This window comes from Caenorhabditis briggsae (assembly GCF_000004555.2).
Source record: "Caenorhabditis briggsae complete genome, chrIII, whole genome shotgun sequence".
NCBI lineage: Eukaryota > Metazoa > Nematoda > Chromadorea > Rhabditida > Rhabditidae > Caenorhabditis > Caenorhabditis briggsae.
In genome coordinates, this window is record NC_013490.2 from 271821 (window position 1) to 293201 (window position 21381).

Consider the following 21381-nt stretch of genomic DNA (forward strand, 5'->3'; position numbering starts at 1 on the left):
GGGGAGGAGAATTCCTGAGTAGATAGAGAGAAAAAGAAGAGCACATGTTCCCCTTTTCATATTCTCTTCTAGAGTTCTGAGCAACAAAAAAGATGAAAAAACCCGTTTTTTTTCCTATAGGGACCCTTCTTTTCTTGAAAAAGTCGTGTATAACGGGGGGCACACACCACCACACAGAGCCACCCTCCTTTTCGAGCCCGTTTTCTTTGCCCTCTCTATTTTCAATACTATCTCCAAGATGGTGTACCTTTGGCGCGCGTTTTCTGCCCCCTCTCTTTGCCGGGTCCCTTTTAACCCCTCCGGGGGTTAGAAGAGAGTGAAATAGTGTCTGTGAGGGAGGCAGAGACTTGTGTGTCTCTCTCAGCTTAGTGTCCTATTGATTTGAGGTCTCCTGAGGGGTCCCTTTGGAGAAGAAAAGTGAGTCAGATGGGGGAAAAGAGAGAGGGAGAGAGGAAGAAAAACGGGGACATTTGCACCTAATTTATTTTTCAGAGAGAGCTAGTTTTTCGTGTTGTATAGTCAAAGTTATATGTAGATTGCTCAGCGTTGAATTTGAGATGGGTTTCAGAAGTCAGAAGTTAAGAAGAATTGAGTATCAGAATCTCAAAATTTCGGGATCAAAAAACCAAATATCAAAACTCTAAGAATTTTTGAACTTTTGGATCTTTGACTATAAAAACTTTTCGAATTTTCGGAATTTTGAAATTTCACAATTTTGGAAATCCTGATTTTTTTTGAATTCTCAGTTTTCCAGAATTATTGGAATGTAGGATTTTCAAAATTTTTTGACTTTTGGAATTTCAAATTCTCGGGCTTTTAAAATTTCAGGATCCCAAATACAAAGCATCAAAATTCTCAGGTTTTCAGAATTCGAAAGTTTTTTGAATTTCAGAATTTTTGGAATGTTTGGAATTTTGGAATTTCAGAATCATATTTTCGTGGATTTAATTTCAGAACTTTAGGAATTTCAAGATTTTTTGAATATTCTCAGAAATTTTAGAATTTCAAAAATTTTAGAATTTCAGAATTTTTGGAATTTCAGAATTTTCAGAATTTCAGAATTTTCAGAATTTTGGAATTTCAGATATTTTGTAATTATGGAATTTTTGGAATTTCTGAATTTTTGGAGGATCAAAATTTCATAGTATTTGGATAGTGTGGAATTATCTGATTTTAAGATTTAAAAATGATTTCTGGTAAATTTTTCACATTCTGTGAAGTAATTTTTTTTTCTTCGAAATTCTCAAAAACGGGACTTGGAGAATTTAAAAAATAATTTAAAAACCAGACGGTTTACGCCCCTTTGGGGCTAATCCGCCTGGCTCTCGCTTATAATATATGTAATCTTATTGAAAAATTTCGTCACAAAAAAGTGACGAAGGAAAAATAAATTAAAAATTCTGAAAATTCTTAAATTGTAGAATGCTAAATTTTTAATTTCCAAATTTTGAAAATTACGGAATTCGCAATTTTGAAAATTTAAAATTCAGAATTTCAGAAATTCAAAAGTTTGAAAATTCGTATATTCGGAAAATTCCGAAAAATTAATTTAGGAAAAAAATTTTGAAAATACTCAAAAACGGGACTTGGGGAATTTAAGAAATAATTAAAAAATTTCCGAAAAATCTGGAAGTTCCAAAAATTGTTATCCAGAACGAATAATTAAAAAAAATAATCCGGGGTTATACGGATTAGATTATGATGAAAAAAGATTAGATGAGGAGGATTTTCTTTTCCAGCTTTCTCAGGAAAAAGGAACTGAATAGAAAAAAGAAGAATAGGCAAAAAAAATCTCCCAGGTGTTCGTTAGTGACGTCTTCTGAATTCTGAAAATCCTAGACAGAATAAAAAAGTACTAAAGAAATTCTGAGAAAATATGAATAAGAAAGATGTCGCGGCTCATAAAATTTTTCAAAAATATTTCAAAATGTTTGGCGGGTTTCTAGGCAACTAAATGTTTTTTTCGAAAAAAAATATTCTAGAGGAATCATTGAAACGAGAATCCAAGAAATTGAATTTTCCGTGTAGTATAAAAAAATTTTCTTCCGGTCATTCTGATGTTATTGACGTCAAATATTCACAAGACCACTACAATCTTTCCTAGATTCACGTCTTCAGAATTCAAAATTCAAAATTCGGAAGACGTTATGTGATAATCTGAATCATAGGTCACACCCAGCCGTGACGTATGCTTCTTTTTTTCTTCTAATCATAATTTGATACTTCCGGTTCGTTAGGAAAAGCCTAATGGGATGTTAGAGAAGGTTTCTGAGAAAAAAAACTGAAAAAATAAGAAAAAAGTGAGAAAGAGGAAGAAAAAAAGAACTAATTATGATTTTTTTTCAGAGATTTTTGAACCTTATTATGACGAATTTTAAGGGCATTTTTAGTGTAATTAAGTTGAATACAAGGGCAGAAAACATGATGTAGCTTTTTCAGAATATTCCAAAAATTCCACCCAAACCCTCAACTTTGAGCCCATATATCTCATTTTCTGGCAGGGGTTTCAACAATTAGTCAACTGATAGAATATTGTTGATATTATGATAAAAAAAAGTTTAAAAATTAAAATTGTCGAATTATTCAAAAAAAAAAATAAAAATAGATTCAAATACTTTTTGGCCATATAGTGCAGAAAGCAATTTTCTTTAGAGTATCAAAGATTGTGACGTCTAGAAAAAAGGAAACCAAACACTTTTAGGGATTATAATTTTTAGGCACCGATCGCGCTGAAAGTTCTGGAACATCATATTTTCAGAATTAAGGAATTTTGGGATTTTAGAATTTTAGAATTTTAGAATCTTAGACTGCTGAAATCATGGTATCCGAGAACCTTAGAAACTCAGGATTTTGAAATCCTGGTATCTTAGGATTTTAGGATTTCAGAGCTTTGGAATCCTAGGATTTTCGAATTTGGAATCTTAGAATCCTGATTCCCTAGAATCTTAGATTTCAGAAAATCAAAAAAAAGGAAAGCTTGAGAAAAAAATCCAGCAGATGATATCGGATTTCATGTTCATGGTTCACATTTCCGGGATTATACGAAGCAGGCGATACTTGTTTTTTTTCAGGAAATGGAATAGCAAAGAAAAATTATCTTTTAGAAAAGTTAGTTAGAAAAATATGATGATGTGAAAATTTTGAAAAGATGGTGGGGGAGGAAAAAAGAGGGATTAAATGAGAAGAAAAGATGGGAAAATGTGAAAAAAGTGGTGAGCAAAACAAGTCAAATTATGGAAGAGAGAGGATTATTGGATTAGAAAATATGGAAAAAATTGGGGGTTTCGGGTCAAACCTCTTTTTTGAACTGAAAAATGGAAAAAATAGGTTTCCAATAATCAGAATTCAGAAATTTTAGAATCTAGAGCTCTTTAAAGCTTAGAATCTAAGAATTTTAGAATCTTAGAATTGAAATTTCAGGCTTCATCGAATTTCAATTTTATGTTTTTCCATAATTTCGAATTCCTGGAATTTTGAAATCAACTTTTAAAAATCAGTTCTTAGATTTTTTTGAGCCCTCAAAATCCCCCAAAAAATGTGTCAGAAAAATAGGAAAACGGAGAAAAAAACCAATTAATTTTGACATGTTTTCTCCTCTGTGTTTTTTTTGTTTTTTCGTTTTTTTTTTCAAAGCGTTCCACTTTTTTCTATTTTCTTGAAAAGCTCTCGTTGCTCTCATCTTCAACTGACATGTTGTTGACACCGCTCAAAGCTCTTAGGGGAGCTAAAAAATAAAAATTTCAATTCGGAGAATATTAAAAATGAAAAAAAGGTTGTATTTATAAGATTGTAAACATTCGTACTAATAAATGAGTTCGAGCTGGAATATCAGAAATTAGATTTCTAGTTTCAGGAGTTTTCCGAACTTGGAAATTTGAAACTTCCAAAGTTTAGAATTATGTTTTAATTATTCAAAAACCGTAAAGAGATTGAGATTTAGAACCTAAAATTCTATTTCAAAGTTTTTCCAAAGTTCCAGACGCCTACGTTGCTCATCCTAGACTCTGGAAAAAATAAGGGGAGGCAAAGAAGGAAGAAAATGAAAAAAAAACGATGGGAGCCGTTAATTAATTCTATCCCTCCAGAGGGAAAATGAAACAAATTGAGGACTTGGAGAAGAAGAAGACGCTGAAAATTGCTGTGTGTGTGTGCTCCAGAATGAGTCATCTGACGGCAAGGAAAAACAACGAAACTAGGATTTTCTTTGTGGAAAAATTTTCAAAGGGAAATCCATAGTTTGAACTTCTTTTCAACAGATTCGGGAATCTATCTTTTTTTCTTTGCCATCGGAAGACTATTTCATGTTCGATAAAAAAAAACATACCGCAAAACCTTTAATAGAAGGAAATGCTGACTTTTAACTTTCAGCTAATTTATCTCTGTTCCTGTAAAATATATAAAAAAGTTATCAACTGATAAATTGTTTATCATAACGTCACCAACATTTTATCAGTTTACACATTTTTTATATCTTTTTTAGATATCGAGATAAATCAGCTCAACCTTGACAGTGTCTGAGGGCCCTTCTATTACAGAGGTTAACAGATTTTAGCCTTCCGTAAATAATTTGGATGACGAAAATGATGCTTTAGTTTATAATTCGGGATTAAACTTCAAAAATGTAATTTTAAAAAATTAGAAAATTCTTAAAATTTCCAGGAAGCTCTTTCTCACCTAACTTTAAAAATTTTTTAAAGGGGGACTCCGACCAGAAATTTTTATTGCATTAAAATGTGTTAAAATTTATCTATTTTTCAAATATTATTGCGAAAAAATTCAAAGAAAATCCGAAATTCTCGAAAAACGGCGTTGGAAAGGAAGAAAATTCAAAAAAAGGTGCCGCCGGGGGACGAGGATTTTCAGTGAGAAACCTAGGCCACGGCACCTGACAGCCTTTTTTTCAAGTCGCCGACAGTAGTTTTTTACGTTTTTTACCTGCCGGACATGAAATTGAAAAAAATCCGGAAAATTTGCCACGTAGGAAAGGCGTCCGCTGCCGTGGCCTAGGTTTCTCACTGAAAATCCTCTTCCCCGGCGGCACCTTTTTTTGAATTTTCTTCCTTTTCAACGGCGTTTTTTGGGAATTTCGGATTTTTTTTGAATTTTTTCGCAATAATATTCGGAAAATAGATAACTTCTAACACATTTTAATGCAATAAAAATTTCTGGTCGGAGTCCCCCTTTAAGCAAACTATAAATTTCTAAGAAAAATATAAATGAAAACTATAGGGTAGCTGTGGGGCAATAACAAAATCTAGGGGAGATGTGCTACTAGTGTATTCTGAGATTCTAAGAAACACAGAAAGATTCTATAGAAAACGGATTCTTTTCTTTTTCTTCATATTCTTGAAAGGACTTCATTAGTTGAAAGAAGAAGAAGAAGAAGAAGAAAAGGAGAAGATGAAGGGAATGATGACGATCAGATTGAATGGAGTTGGAGAAGAAGAAGAAGACGTCAAAAGCAGAATCAGGAGAAGAATAGGAAATGAAAATGAGAAGAATGAAGAAGAGGGAATGATCAGAAATCTGACATTCTAGACTCTAGGAATCTGAAAGTTAAAAAAAAAATAGAAAAACTGGCTTCGAAAAATTCTGAAATTCCAAGGTTCCGAGATTCTGAAATTCCAATTTTTAAGATTTTAAGATTTTTGCACCCACAGGCATGTAGGATTCTAAGGTTCTAAGATTCTAAGATCCTTACTATTAGATTCAAAGATTTAAAGATTCTAATAATCTAAAATTCTAAGATTCTGAGATTCTACGATTCTAAGATTCTAAGATTCTAAGATTCTAAGATTCTAAGATTCTAAGATTCTAAGATTCTAAGATTCTAAGATTCTAAGATTCTAAGATTCTAAGATTCTAAGATTCTAAGATTCTAAGATTCTAAGATTCTAAGATTCTAAGATTCTAAGATTCTAAGATTCTAAGATTCTAAGATTCTAAGATTCTAAGATTCTAAGATTCTAAGATTCTAAGATTCTAAGATTCTAAGATTCTAAGATTCTAAGATTCTAAGATTCTAAAATTCTAAGATTCTAAGCTTCTAAGATTCTAAGATTCTGAGATTCTGAGATTCTAAGATTCTAAGATTCTAAGATTCTAAGATTCTAAGATTCTAAGATTCTAAAATTCCAAGATTCTAAAAAATCTGATCAAACAATCCTTTCAAAATAAGTTTTGAGATCATTTGATAAAAATTTTCTACATGAATACATATCAAATTCTCTTTTAGATTCTCCAAAGTTCACAAAATTGGTGGGTGTAAAATTCGGTTTGAAATGTTGTCATGAAATCATATGTGATTTGGATAACTGATTTTTGGAGTGACTAAAAATTCAAAAAAAATTGTGGCTTGGAAAAAAATGTTTTGAACTAAAAAGTACAATATGACATAGAACAATAAATGTTCTGATTTTTAGAATCATATGGGGAACAAAACAAAAATGTCTGTTATGTGTTTTGTCTGAAATTTTAATCATTCAGTTTTTTTCTGTTTTTTTTTCAGTTCATTAAAATATGTTTTCCCTAAAACTTGTAGTAAAAAAGATAGAAGAAAACGTGAGTAGCTGAAAAAATGGGGAAAAATCAGCGAGGAAACGAATGAGCAGGAAGAATTAGAAGGAATTGTAGGGATGAGCAAGGAGGAAATTAGTCATTTGATCTTTTTCTACTTTTTTTCTGGAAAAAAAGAACTTTCAGGACAGAAAAGAAGAAGCTTTATTTGTCTGGAATAAGAAAGGACTGGAATTCAGACGAATTAAAATTTTTTGAATGTGAAAATTTTTGGGGTTCAGAAATGCTCGAACTCTCGAAACCAGAGTTTTCGTATGGAATGAAAAACTGGAGTTGATGATTAATTTCCGAGGTTTAACTTGGAAAAAATGATTTTTTTGAGTTTGTTCAAATATGTGGTTTTTAAGACCATATAATTTAGTGAAACATTTTTGATTTTTGTTTTTTTGTTCGAATTTTCGATGGTTTTGAAATTGGAAGATTCTGAGACTCTCGGATTCTAAGAGTGTGAAACGTTCAAATTCTGAAACTATAATTCAAAAATTCCAAAAATTTTAAACATTTGTGATTTTGAGATTCTGAAATTCCAAAAAATTACCAATTTTGGGATTCTAAATTTCAAGGATTTTGATTTTGAAATTTTGGGCTTTATTCTAATCTGAAACTCCGAGTGTCTACGGTTTTTAAACTCTTAAATTCCGAGATGTTGGGGTCTCAAAACCTTTGGATTCTAGGTTACAGTGAACAAAACTTTTAGGAACCCGTTTCTTTGAAAATTTCTCAAAATGAAAAAAATAACTCGAAAAAAAAAGTTTTCCTAAGAATCTCGGCTTTTTTTGCCCGAAGGACACAAAGCAAAGAAAGGAGAAGGATGAAAGAATTCATAGAATCCTTGAAGACGTGCTTAGAAGAAGCAGAAGAAGAAGAAGATAGTGACGTCAGGAATAGAAGAAGAAGAAGAATATTCAAGAGATAGAAGAAGAAGGAAAAACACGTCCTCTTTCCGTTATTTTTTTGAAAAAAAAAGAAGAAAATGAAAAAAATAGGAGAAGAGTTCCTTTAGGTGTGCTTGTCCCACTGTGAGTCACTTTGCAAGGAGCTCTCCTCTGAATAACGAATTTTTAATTTTCTGTAGAGGGAATTTTCTAAAAACGAGGAAGTGTAGAGTGGAAAGTCTAGAGGAAAACAGGAAGCATTTTTTAAGGATTCGGGAAAAAAATTAGGTGATACGGGGGAAGTTTGGGAGGTACACAAATAGTACTTTGCTTGAGCAACGAAGTATTAAAAACCAATAGTTATAGTTGGAAAAATCTATTCCAAATGTCGAGATAATTTTTAAAAGTATCCTAGAATTTCATAATCCTAAAATTGCGAAACTTTAAATATGAGAATCCGAAAACCGCAGAATTCAATCATTTCAGAATACTAGAATTCAGGATCTCCAAATTTCAAAGCGTGGAATTTCAGTTTTTTTTATTTCCAGTTTTCACTTTTTTCAGCGATTTTTAGGGAAGCTCTGAAATTCATTCTGATATAATACCTTGTTGCCAGAAAAAAAAACATAAGAATTAACAAGATTTTAAAGATTACATGTCCCTACAGTACCATTTTGTTCCAAAAAATTCAACCTAATCTAGAAAAAAAACCAACAATAGAGAAAAACGAAAAACTTGTTTGAGCCCTGGTTTTTTTCTGTGTATGTGTGCTCCGAAAAAGCAACTCACTCAGTAAATTGAATTTCGAATTTTATTCGTTTTCTTTTTTTTTTTTTGGGAGACCAACTCATTTCCGGAGTAGAGAAAAGTTGAAGTTTTTAGAGAGGAATAGGGATAGTTGGGAAATTTCATTTTTGAATCTCCAAGTTTCCTGGAAAATTAATTTTCCTATTTCTTTTTATTTTCAAGATTTAGGCTCAAAATTCAGACAAATTCTATGTCAATTGAAAACCTTTCTTGAAAGATTTTTTTTTAATGAATTTTTATTTTTCAGAATTTCGATGATTTTCTAGAGACCTCAAAAATTTTCTAGGAGTCTCAAAAAAAAGGAAAAAAAGAGACAAAAATTGTCCTAAACATGCAATCCTTGGTTCTCTTTTTTGTCAATTTCCTTAAAGGCAAATAGAATAGAAGACAAAAAAGACAAGAAATTTGAGCATTTTTTGTGTTAAAAAATTTTTGTGAGACGACCAGAAATTGGAAAAAAAATTTCGCAAAAAAACTGTTATAATGTTTTTTAAAAGATTTCGGAAAATTAACACAATTTTCAATTTTTTCTAGAAGACGACTAAAATATTAAGGGGGAAATAGAGTTGATGAAAAATTCAGTATTTTTCGTTTTTCCCTGTCAGGAGATTTTTTTTCAAGGACTCATAGAGTTTATTGATTTCTGGGGGTTTGTTTAAAAATGCCAAATATTGACATTGAGATCCGTAAATTCTAAAATTCTAGTTTTTTTTTTAAATTTTAAGATTCGAGTTTTGGAAGTTTCGAAATTCTAAATTTCCGAAATGCTGAAATTCTAAAATTCTTTAACTCTAAAATTATAAAACTATAAAAAATTTAGATTCTAAAGCAATTCAAAGTTCCTTACTATTAGATTCTAATTGCTAGTGAGAAATGCCAATATTCAAAAATTTGAAAATTCCGAAATCTAAAGTTCCAATTCTAAAATTTCAAATATTCTAAAATTCTAAAGATCCCCTAAAGTCCGTTGATGTCAATTTTTCTCTAAATTGCGCCGCAACATTGAAAATTCCCACGAAACAAACAATTTTTTAGCATCACACACCTAGACCATGAGAATCAGAAAAAATGAAGTGAGAAAGCTGAAAAATTATATTCCATGACCAGCTGATTACACTTATAAGATCACAAGTTTCCATAGAAACCGGAAAATTGGATTCTAATATTTATGATTATTTTTTCCGTTGGTGACAAGCGGAAATTTGATTATGGAATATAAAAATGCAGGCTTTCAGAAAAAAGGTGAATTTTTTATCAAGAAAAGTGGCCAGAAAACTAAGTCAGAAGGTGTAAGAAATGTTAATTGCCCCGTTCTCACCCAATTAAAAAAACCAATTAAGTCAGTGGGAAAAAAATAAAAAAGATAATAAAAAATGACCTTGATTCCAAGATTCTGGAATTTTAAGGTCAATTTAAAGGAAACTTCGACCTGATAAGTTTTCTGGAAAAAAAACCAAAATAAGAAATGATAGTAACACTAAAACTGGAATTATTTCATCCGGGCGAAATGGGGATTTGTTCACCGCGGGAGACACGATGGCAGAATTCGAAGAATACTATAACAAGAAGAAAAGGATTGACGGGGAGAAAAAAAAGATGAAAAAGTTTAGAAAAAAGAAGGAGAAGAAAACGAACATGTATATGTAAACATACCATATATGAAGTATTCCAATGGGATGAGAAAATGTAAACGCGAACAAAAAACATAGAATTTTTTGATGATTCTTGAAAAAATAAGCTTGCACTGAGAAAAGCCAAAAAAAAATTAGCCTAGACAACGAAGAAAAAAAAAGGATTTTCTAGGATTCTCTAGAAAAGTTCAGCTACACTTTTTATGTACTTGGAGGCTAGAAAAAAAGCATTTGTGTAGTCATTTAACGTTCAGATTTTTTCGGTCAGTTAAAGTGGTCAGATTCGTTTAAGGCAACCTAGTGGTGAATCAGCCTACCCAAACCGTCAACGTTGAGCCCAATTATCTCGATTGCTATAAAAGATATCAACAATATGTCAACTGATAAAACGCTGGTGATATTATGATAAATAATTTATCAGTTGACAATTTTTCTATATCTCTCTCAGAAACTGAGATAATTGAGCTCAAAATTGACAAGTTGGGTGGGCTTCTTTTAGAGGGAGTACGGTCGCACTTTTCTTTAGAAATTTTCAATAAATTCTGAAAATTTCAGTTTAACAATTTGAAATCAAAAATTGTAAATATTAGGTTGGCGGGAAAGTCTTTGTCACTTTTTCAATAGTTTATTTCTCAAAGAAAAAATAACCGAATAATTAATTATATTGTCCATCATTATCAACAACATGTCTCCAACGTTCCCTCAATTTATGGATTCCATTGCGGTAGAATCCAGCCGGGCGTGAGGCAAAGTATTGTTTGAGTGCCGCTTCGACCGCTCCACGGGAATTGAAGCTTCTTCCTTCGAAGGAACGTGTCATATCGCCAAATAACCAATAGTCGGAAGGAGCAAGATCAGGAGAATACGGGGGGTGAGGGAGAACATTCCATCCATATCCCATCAGCTCCTGCTTCACTTGTTTCGAAACATGTGGGCGAGCGTTATCATGTTGATAGTACACTTTCTTGTCTTTCAGGGCCGAACGGTCGACTGCTTTCTTGAGGTTTCGTAGTTGAGTAGTGTAGAGGTCTCCAGTTATTGTTTTGCCCTCGGGCAGAAGTTCCCAGTAGATGGGGCCGTCCACTCCCCACCACACAGAGAGCATAACTTTTTTCGGATGAAGGTCGGGTTTGGGGACATCCTGTGGGCTCTCTCCTTCTCCAACCCACTGGGATTTCCTGTGGTGATTATCGTAGAAGACCCACTTCTCATCTCCGGTTATTAGCCGGTCCAGCCATCGATCGCCCGCGTGGAGAGTGAGAAGAGTAATCGAATCGTCGACTCGGCGGTCAAGGTTGGCTTGAGTCAGGTGATGACGTATGAATCGACCAAAAAGTTTTCTCATTCCAAGAGACTTCAAACCTTCAAGGACTGTGCTATGGTGAACTCCGAATGTGACAGCTAGTTCACGGCTAGATTGAAATGGATCCGATTGCAATGCGTGCTTCAGCTTGTCCAAATCCAACTCACGGGGTCTCCCAGAGCGATCCTTTTCATCGAGCGAGAAGTCATCTTTTTCGAAACGATGGAACCAATTGCGAATAGTATTGTAGTGAGGGGCATGTGTGTTGTACACATTCTTCAAGAAAGTTTCCGAATCCTTCATCGTGGTGTGAGATAGGAAGAGGTAAATCAAAACATGTCTGATGTGAATAGCAGTGGGAACAAACATATCGTTCAATTACAGATGAGGAGCAGGGAAGGAAATGGGGACTTGTTTATATGGAAGGTTCTTATCACCTTGTTATTCACTAGAGTCGATATCATACACAGCCTCCATATACGAGAACAGTGATTAAACAAACAGAGTGACAAAGACTTTCCCGCCAACCTAATATTCCAAAACTATCGACAAGAAAACTAATCAAAAAACCCCAATGTCCTTTTTTTGATATGAAAAGGACATTTTCGTCGATATAGATTTTACTTTTTGAAACATTCGAAAATTAACACAATTGAAGAAAAACCAGTTGGATTAGTACTACTGGCTGTTTTAAGAATATCTACAAGAGTTCATTTTCAAGTGGTTAGAGAAAGTGAATTGAGAATTGGCACGATGCCAAAAAAACCATAAATTTACAAAATAAACTTTTCAATTTTTAAATAGACTTGATCAATTTCAAAAATTGAACAAATTCAAAAAAGTTACCTAGAGTCGAGAATTTTTAAAATGTAGGATTTCTAGGGATTTCAAAATTCCGGTTAACTTTTTTTTCGATATTGAAGATAAAAAATCTGAAACTCCAAAGGTTTGTTATCTTTTAACTGGTTTTTTTTTGTCAAGAATAAGAGATTTAGAGAAAATGTGTGATTTGTTGGTGTCAAGTTATTTTTTTAAATGTTTTCATAGTCAAAGATTGATTTCAAAGTTAACAAGTTGTTTTAAAAATAACGGTCCTTGATTTTTCTAATTACCTAATTACTTAATTACCGCTAATTCAGAATTTACATAACCTCTTTTGCCCCTTTAGAATACACAAAAACCAGTTCCAGGAGAAAAAAGCGAAACTGTTTTTTCAATACTTTCTTGGGTTATGTTAATTAGACACACAGAAACAGATGTTAATTAGCCATAGTGTTAGGGACAAAATAAAATAATTGGGTTGTAAAATTGAGAACCTGTAACTGGTGAAGATGTTAAAAACCAAGATAAAATTCAGATGAACCAAAAAACTTTAGGCTAGAGGATTTTGAAATTATAGTAAAGATTCCTTATGAAACAACGATATTCGAGAAAAATTGAAATTTCAGAAAATGTATTTTTCTAGAAAATCAAGTTTGAAAATTTAGCTGGGAATTCTAAAACTAGCTAGGAAACTAAGATTACGATTTCAAAATTATCGAAATCTTTAAAAGTACACGATCTCAATATCAGAGCGACACGAAAATGTTAAAAGACGGAAAAGATAAGAAGATGAATCAGACAAAAAAAAAAGAGAAATCTGACCTGATTGCGGGAAAAAAATGAACTTCTGTTTTCTGAGACAAAAAAAGACAAAAAAGATAAAAAAGTAATAAAATGGATAGAAAAAGGTGTGACAGGGAGAAGTGTTCTCTTTCTCTCTATTTCGGAAATCGAGAAGAATGGAAAGTGGACACCTCTTACCACTTGACCCAAAATAGGCGGTGAAGAGATAAGTGGTTTTCAGGGGGGTAGAAAAGAAAAAAAATTGAAAAATATATAATCGCGGTAGTTTTGAATTTGAAACTAAAAGAAACCTATTTTTCGGCAGACCTAGGTTTTCAAAAGCCAAACGACTTGTGAATTAGACCCTACGAATAAGAAGAATATGCGGCAATTTTTCAAAATACCGTAAAACCTGTAATAGAAGGGCCGACTAACTTTTAACTTCGAGTTAAGTTATTTGGGTTCCTGTCAAAGATATAAAAAAGTTGTCTACCAATAAATTATTTATCATAAAGTCATGAATATTTTATCAGTTGACAAATTTTTATATCTTTTACAGAAACCGAGATAAATCAGCTCAAACTTGACAGTGTGGGAGGGCTTTTCTATTACAGATTCTACGGTATTTTAGATGTTTTGGAATTTGAGAGCTCCAATTTGTGAATATCTTAGACTTTTAGAACTTTTGAAAATGCTTAATTTTGAAGGATTTCTGAAACAATTTCTAGGCAATTCAGATTTCTGTAGAATTGTTTGATTAAAAAAAAGGAAACTTCCTGGGTTATCGAAACCTTCTGTCAATCTTGAGATGGAATTTAACTTTGAACCTAAGACAGACCATCTGATTCGGTCTGGAATGGAATTAACAGATTACAAATCTTCAACAGAACCAACTAATTGGTTCATTTAAGCTAAAGGGCTTACTTGCAAGCTGGTGTTAGATTTTAGTGTAATCTTGCAGAATTCAGAAGGGACAGGAGACAAAGAAAGGAATCACAGAAAATGTGTATGTGTCCTTCAGAATCTCGGAAAAAGAGGAAACGGATGGCTAATTTCCATAACGAATCGGTTTCTGTGGAAAATGGGAATAGAGGGAGGAGGAGACGCAGAGAAAATTAGGGCAAAGTCAGAATCTTATTTTTTAAATTTTTTGATGGCTTGAAGATAGGGTCTAAAAAATCAGAAGTTCAGATTTGAAAACTATATTTGATACTCGCTATCAAAAGAAAATTTGAGTTCGAAAAGTTTTTCTGCTGAAATTTCAAAAAAGATAGACGATCTTAACGAGCTCATGATGAGCTTCCGAAAAGGGGATTGTAAAAACGTTTAACATTAGAGATCTTAAAATACAGCAGAAAAAATTATGAATTTCTGAAATATTGCCCGGAGCAGTTTGATAAAAATAGAGGGTAAAATTTAAAAAAAAACAATGAAAATGATTTGAAATTTTTGAAAAGTGAGGGAAGGATTAAGAAAACCAATTCAACAAAAGCCAAATAGAATTTCTTATGTTCTAATGGACAGTCACTTTTGTCCAATGGGCGGGGCCGGAGAATAGCTCCACCTAATATTGTTGAGGTTGGGGACCCTAAAATCAATTAAAAATGAAGCGGTTTCTGTTTTCTTTTTCCTTTGTAATTCCAATTCCCCAGGAGGCAAATCTCCCACAGGAAAAATCCGCTAGACCAAATTTGATCTACCAAAAAAACTTTTAAAGTTGGCAGGTCAAAAAAAACCTTAAAGCCATTTTTCAAATTTCGAAAACCTGAGAAAGAGTCATAAAACCCACAACTAATCTCATCCGGTAGTCATCATCAAGTCATCATGATCCGCTGGTCATATAGCCTTCTTCCCGTGAGACGAGAAGACAGGTGTCATACAGAAGGCCAATTATATTCTTCCCCCGGAGGATGTCCCCACCCCGATTTCCTCTTATGACCCCCTCCGCTTCGAAATAACCAAAACGACCCGATAATTATAGATGACTACTGTCTCTCTATTTCTGACCATTGGTTTTTGGGAAGTTTTGTAAGGGAAGTTTTGAATTCGAATTGGTCTGTGTGTCGGTTTGTCCAGAAATTGTTCTAAAAGAGGGACCGAAATGTACCGTACATATATCTTGTAATAGCACTGTCACGTTTGAGCTCAATTATCTCAATTCTTATGCAAGATATCAAAAAAATGTAAACTAATAAAATATTTGTGATATTATGATAAACAATTTATCAGTTGATAAACAATTTATCAGTTTAACTTTTTTTCATATCTTTTACAGGAACCGAGAAAAACGGTCCTAAAGTTAAATATTAGGGGCTTCTCTCAGGTCATATAATTGTTTCTAATCCATAAAACATCCCGAAATTTTCATATTTCTTGAATTCCTCAAGTTTTAGTAACAGAAAAGAAGATTCGACGATGTACCTATTCCTTATTAAGGAATCCTTAACTTTTTAAAACAATTACAGGTCTTCTTCTTTAAAGACCTTTTTCTTGGCATCCCCAATGAACCATTTGACCGTGTAACCCCGAGATCCCGATGCCAACTGGCTCCACCGCCCCCCCCCTTTGGCGCCAAATCAAATCAATCGATAATCGAGTAGAATTAGTTTTCTCTCTCTCTCTCAACCACATCGTCCATCACCTCATCAAGTGGAGTACTGTGTTTTCGTCACTGTGCAATAGAACCGCCGAAATTGCCACGATGATTCCGCTGATGTCTCTGATTGCTTCGGCCACCGCCACGGTTGGTGTGCTCACCATGTGCTCTTCTAAGGACCGACAGACGGTTAGTTTTTTTTTTCTCTCAAAAACTATTGTCTACAAAAATCATTAATTCAAAATTTCAGTCCCGCAAGAAGCCAACTGGAAAGTCTTCCAAGTCTAAACGAGCTGAATCGAAATCCTCTCGTGCTTCATCCTCAACCGCTGGCACCAAATCTCATCGTTCTTCGAGATCTGGAAAATCTGGAAAGTCTGGAAAGAAATCTGGAAAATCCGGTAAATCTGGCCACCGCAAGAACAAACACAGAAAGTCTTCCAAGTCGAAGAAGGATCCTAAGAAGGGCTCGCAGAAGGAATCGCAGAAGGAATCCTCGGTGGAGGCAGCAGTCGCCGCGATTCCTGGAGCTGGAAAGCGTCAGTCGGAGACGAAGAAAACTAGATCGGAGCGCTCGTCGAAGTCGTCAAGACGATCTTCCAAGTCGAAGAAGTGCAAGGCTGTGCAGTGTGATCCAAACAAGTTGAAGAATCAGGTGAGACTTTTTTCACTTGTCTAGGGTCTAGGGTCATTTCTATGATCATTTTCAGCTTTTTTGCTTTTCCTGAGTCATTTCTAGGGTCATTATCAGCCAAAGACTAGATCATTGAACATTGCTTTATTTACAAAAAGTTTGGTTAAAGCTCTAGAAATCAAATTAGTTAGAGAATCTGTACTTTCTTCTCTTATACTCGGACTGCACGGCTGGCTCCACCTCAATAGCTCCGGTTCTTGGTGGGCATTGGCAGTACTCGGCGTCGGTTCCTGGCTCTCCATCGGATCCATTCTCTCCGGCAACTCCATCATCTCCAGCGGCTCCTGGTTGTCCTGGTGCTCCGGCATTTCCTGGTGCTCCTTGAGCTCCTGGATTTCCATCTTGTCCTGGCTGTCCGTCTTGTCCTGGTGCTCCTGCTGGTCCTTGTGGTCCTGGTGCTCCAGCAGCTCCGTTCCCGCGCTGTCCATTCTGTCCTGGCTGTCCATCAGATCCGTTGTTTCCTGGGGTTCCTGGAGCTCCGGCATCTCCTTGTTCTCCTGGGGCACCTGGTTTTCCGTTTTGTCCTGGTGCACCTGGTTGTCCTGGTTGTCCATCAGATCCTGGAGCTCCGGCTGGTCCGTCTGGTCCTTGTGGTCCTGGAGCGCCAGCTGGGCAAGTGATGCATTCGGTCGGCTGAGAAGATTTTCCTTGGCTAGCTTCATCCTCTCCATTTGGTCCTGCTTGTCCGTTGGCTCCATCTTCTCCATCATCTCCTGGGGCTCCTGGTGGTCCTGGTGGTCCTGGTGGGCAGTTGCTTGGTTGTGGTCCACAGTTGCAAGATGATCCAGATCTCTTTGCTCTGAAAAGACTGCCAAAGTCTGGAAGAGCTCCTTGGATTTGTGGAGCGTTCACAGCGATCATGGATCTCCAGGCGTCATTGGCAATGGTCTTGAAGGAGTTCATATCGGAAAGAACATCAGATTGAAGAGCATTGATCTCAGTGTAGAGGTGAGCCGAGTAGAGCAGAGAGCCAAGAATGGCTGATGCAGTGAAGATTTGGACAGTGATAAGGCCAAAGTTGGACATTCTGGAAAATTGGGAGAATTTGAAAAAGTTGAGGATAAAAAGGAAAGTTGGTTTGCTAAAAGACAAAGAAGAAAGCTTGATGTCTTCTAAGGGTTCTCATGTTCCCTTATATACCAAGTTGTTACAATTTAGACACCTTATGTTACAATCCTAGGTTTTTTTTCTGCACTGGTATAGTACATCTGTATACTTTCTTGTGTAATTTCATGTTTATTTCGATGTAATACACATCCGTCTCTGCTATCACATACAGAGATACACACACCTCATATCACACTATCACACAAAACCAATCACTTTGATTAGGTGAGATTGGAGACGAGGAACCAGGAAGTTGGGAAGTTTTGTCTTGTGTTTGTTGAACTTTTGAATTGATTGGATTTCTGGAATTTTGAAAAATTCGAAATCCCTAGGTGAAGCTGAAAGTTTGAAGTAATATTGCTTTGGATTTTTTCCTGATTTCAAATTGTATGAACTTAAGAATTAGGATTCTAACTTGCAGCTTCACTAATTTTAAAACGGTGTTATTTCAGAAACAACGAAACGCCATTTGCCCATCCAACTCGTCGGATGCCTCATCGAAGAGTGGAAAGCGTTCGAGAAAACAAAAGTCGTCGGGATCTGGATCGCATTCTGGAGAGAAGGCGTTGAAGGCGGTGCCCAACAGCTCGAACTACAAATTCCCCGAGGGCCAGAGTGAGTTTTTGACTGTTAATAGTTTGTATCATTTTAGTAATATCAAATTTCAATCCCATAATTGTCCGTAGTTTTTGTGAGAACTGAGCTATTCTTAAGGTCTAAAAATAGTCCTAAAAATTTCAATTTTTAGTCAAACCATCCACCCTTCGTGCCACTCCTAACAAGCTTCCGTTCGCTCCGACTGGAGGTGTCCAAACCGTTGTGATCCCGAATAGCACGAAATCGCGTAAAGCGTTCAAGGTAGGCTCTCAAAAAATATCCCAATTTATTTCCAAAATGAAACATTTTCTAGGTCAAAACCTCGGACAACTTGCTCTACCGTGTCAATCCAGTGTTTGGATTCGTCGAGCCTGGCCAAAATGTGTCGATCGATGTGCTCCGTCACAATGGAGTCGAGAAGACCGACCATCTCATCGTCCTGACTTCTGACACTACTCAAGAAGCCCAATGTGCCAAGGCGATTTTCGAGACGGATCCGGCTCGTGAGCTCACTGTGGTTCCGCTGGTTGCTCATTAGGACCTCCGTTCTCTACTCGGTCACTTGGCTAGTGCCTGTCGTGTTCTATTTCTGTCATTGGATGTGTTTTATAAAAAGTGTGTATGATATTGTCTGTGTATTTTTTATGGTGAACAAAGGTTTTTTGAGAATTCGTTTTTGTTAGAATTCGAAGATTAACGATACCTAGTTTGGCCCTCAAGATGAAGGGCCCTCCGGACATCTTTCTAATACAAATTTGGAATTTCTCATTCTAGTATTCAAATTTCATGTGACACTTTGAAATTGAGGATCTTTATTACCAGGGGGCCATGGGAAAAGCTTGGGTCCCCTTTTCTTATGATGGCACCCCTTGTCATAAGGTCCTATTACTCCCCTCTAGTTCCGCCCCTATAATTGATGGTCCCTCCGGAGAGACCTTGGAACACTAGACACCTTTCTGATACTGATTTGGAATTTTTCATTCAAAGATCTAAATGAAATGTGTGACCCTGAAACTGATGATTATTTCAACAAGGATACTGACGAAAAACCACATTTATAAAACTTTGATTTCGAAATTGTGATTTTTTGAATTTCAGCATCAAGTATAATAAATTTTGCATTTTTCGAGTCTTTTGAGTAGTTCACCCCAAACTTAATTTTATAGCAACCAGAAGGCGAGCCAATAAACAAAAACTGATGACTCTCTGTTCTTCTAGTTTCTGATAATTTCAAAAACTCTCTCTCTCTCTCTCAACTCCCTCGTTTTCATTCGATGAATCATTTAAAATGACGCTTATCATTGTTATATAAGCTTTCTGATAAGAGGAGGGTCGACGAGAGACAGTGCTTGAAAAAAGGAGAACCCACCATAATAGTTTAATATTTGCTCTTGTATTTCACCTCTTCTTCCGCTTATCAGCCGCGTGTCACCCATTTTTTCATCTCCGTTTTTCTCGTTTTTTCCTCTCATTTTGTGCATCTTCCAATTTTCTGAAAATTCTATTCATTTTTTGATAAACTAGCAAAAAAAATTAATTTTCCAAAATTTGCCTCGTCTTCTCATATGTTTCTTATAGGACTTTCCAAGATGTGTTCGTATTCATTTTGAAGCTCTCTGACCCTCAAATTCAATATTCTCAGATCCATCAGATCCATGGGACAGCCAGAAACAGCACCAGTCTACCCGGTCACCACCCCCGCCGCATTGGACACTGCCCCACCACCATACACGGTGGGTGTGGGTGCCGCTCCAGTGGCCGTGGAAATGCAGCAAGTTTATATGCAGCCAGTCTATGTGGCTCCTCAACAACCACAAGTTATTAATATGGCCCAACCACGACCAACTACAGCTACAACTACAGTAATCGTGTCGACTCAGTGCAAACATGTGGATCAAGATCATCCATATTTGGAGTATTGCCCAAGATGTCAGGTAAAAATGTTTTATGCCGATTCCGACGAATTAATTTTTGTAAAAGAATTGAGACTAGCTAATAGTGAAATGAAAAGTATGAAAAATGTCGCCGATGCAAAAATCTAGGCTGTGCTGAGATACGTAAAACCTTTAGTAGAAGGGCCCCTACCTTCTAACTTTGAGCCAATTTTTCTCGTTTCATGTCAAAGAGATAAAAAAGATATCAACTGATAAATTGTTTATCAAATCATGAAAAGTATGTTGTCAGATGATGCATTTTTTATATCTTGCATAGGAATTGAGATAATTGAGCTCAAACTTGACAGGTAGTTAAAAAAAATGCTGAAACATTATTGAATTGCAAACTCCAAATTATTCCAGACTTCCGTAACAACCCGAACCGTGCATAGCATCGGAACGTGCTGGTGGATCATTCTCTTCATCGGTGTTTTCGTGTTTTGCTGGCCAATTCTATTCTGTTTGTGCTGTGCTGGATCCAAGGATGTCAAACATTACTGTCCAAACTGTGCAACTTGTTTGGCCGTCAAGAAGAGGGGCTGCTAATTATTGTTTTTTACGTTTTACATTTTGGTTCTGGTTGAACATACTTACTTGGGTGCATATATACATTTGGTTGTCAATAAACTTTTTTCGTTGGGAAACAAGTTTTATTCTAGACGAAAACCAATAGAACATTTAAAATCGAGGAACAGATTTGTTGGAAATTTCCACAGAGACATCACATTTGTTTGCTTTCTTAGTTGCTCTTATCAGTCAGCAGAAGAATTTTCATTTTTTCGATTTATTTCAGAATGATACTTACTAGCCTGTATTTCAAAAACTTGCATCATTTTTTTTCTCCGACTCAGCTTGTCTAACCTAGATTTTGAAAGCTTCAATTTGTCAAAACTTACTTCTAGACATATTTTTCCTTAATTCAAATTTCCCAACCTTCTTTTCAGAGGCTAAGAATCATGGACTCAGCTCCACCACCGTATTCAGCAGCAGTTGGTGGGAATCCAGTTGGGACCCAAGGAACACACGTAACACAATCACAGGTGGTTCTCGTCCCTATAATAGTGCAGTCACAATTCAAATTGGTCGATTATGATAAACCATACGTTGAGTATTGTCCGATGTGTCAGGTGAGAAGATTGGAAAAATTGAAAAATTATGATTTGAAAGCCTTAGTTACCGCGTTTCAATAGAAGCCCAATTAAATCGGTAACTTTGAGCTCAATTATCTCGGTACCTGTAAGAGATACCAAAAATCCATCAACTGCTAAATTATTTATCATAATATCAAAAATATTCTAACAGTTGACAGATTTTGGATATCTCTCATAAGAACCGAGATAATTAAGCTCAAATTCGACAGTTTGAGTGGGCTATGCTAATTCTGAAAGTCATTTTTTGGAAAATTTGAATTGATCTACACAATTTTCAGACTAATGTAACAACTAGAACCGTTTGTGTTGCTGGACCTTGTTGGAGTATGATAATGGTGTTCGCTATTGTCTTCCTACTCCTTCCTCTTCTATTCTGTCTATGCTGGTCTGGAACCAAAGATGTACGACACTATTGTCCAAACTGTGGTTCTCTGATTGCTTATAAACGACGAGGTTGTGGAGGATAACTGTTGAATATCTATTTGTTTAATGAACTAATTGATAC

The 21381-nt window shown here is 35.3% G+C and overlaps 4 protein-coding genes across 4 annotated transcripts; 3 read left to right on the forward strand and 1 right to left on the reverse strand.

Moving 5' to 3' along the window:
• Nucleotides 1-15498: 15498 nt before the first annotated feature.
• CBG15225 lies at nt 15499-18329 on the forward strand (the record flags this gene model as incomplete). Its single annotated transcript, XM_002642900.1, has 6 exons — nt 15499-15586; nt 15687-15768; nt 15826-16066; nt 17707-17830; nt 17943-18052; nt 18105-18329. The coding sequence occupies 6 exons, from the start codon at nt 15499-15501 to the stop codon at nt 18327-18329; spliced, it is 870 nt and encodes a 289-aa protein (XP_002642946.1).
• On the reverse strand, nt 16211-17113 carry Cbr-col-88 (the record flags this gene model as incomplete). The annotated part of the gene is made up of 1 exon (XM_002642901.1): nt 16211-17113. One exon carries the CDS (start codon nt 17111-17113, stop codon nt 16211-16213), a length of 903 nt encoding a protein of 300 aa, XP_002642947.1.
• Nucleotides 18330-19446: 1117 nt separating the features above from the next.
• On the forward strand, nt 19447-20271 carry CBG15224 (the record flags this gene model as incomplete). Its single annotated transcript, XM_002642899.1, has 2 exons — nt 19447-19725; nt 20089-20271. The coding sequence occupies 2 exons, from the start codon at nt 19447-19449 to the stop codon at nt 20269-20271; spliced, it is 462 nt and encodes a 153-aa protein (XP_002642945.1).
• Nucleotides 20272-20681: 410 nt separating this feature from the next.
• Nucleotides 20682-21343, forward strand: CBG15223 (the record flags this gene model as incomplete). Its single annotated transcript, XM_002642898.1, has 2 exons — nt 20682-20852; nt 21155-21343. The coding sequence occupies 2 exons, from the start codon at nt 20682-20684 to the stop codon at nt 21341-21343; spliced, it is 360 nt and encodes a 119-aa protein (XP_002642944.1).
• Nucleotides 21344-21381: the final 38 nt, after the last annotated feature.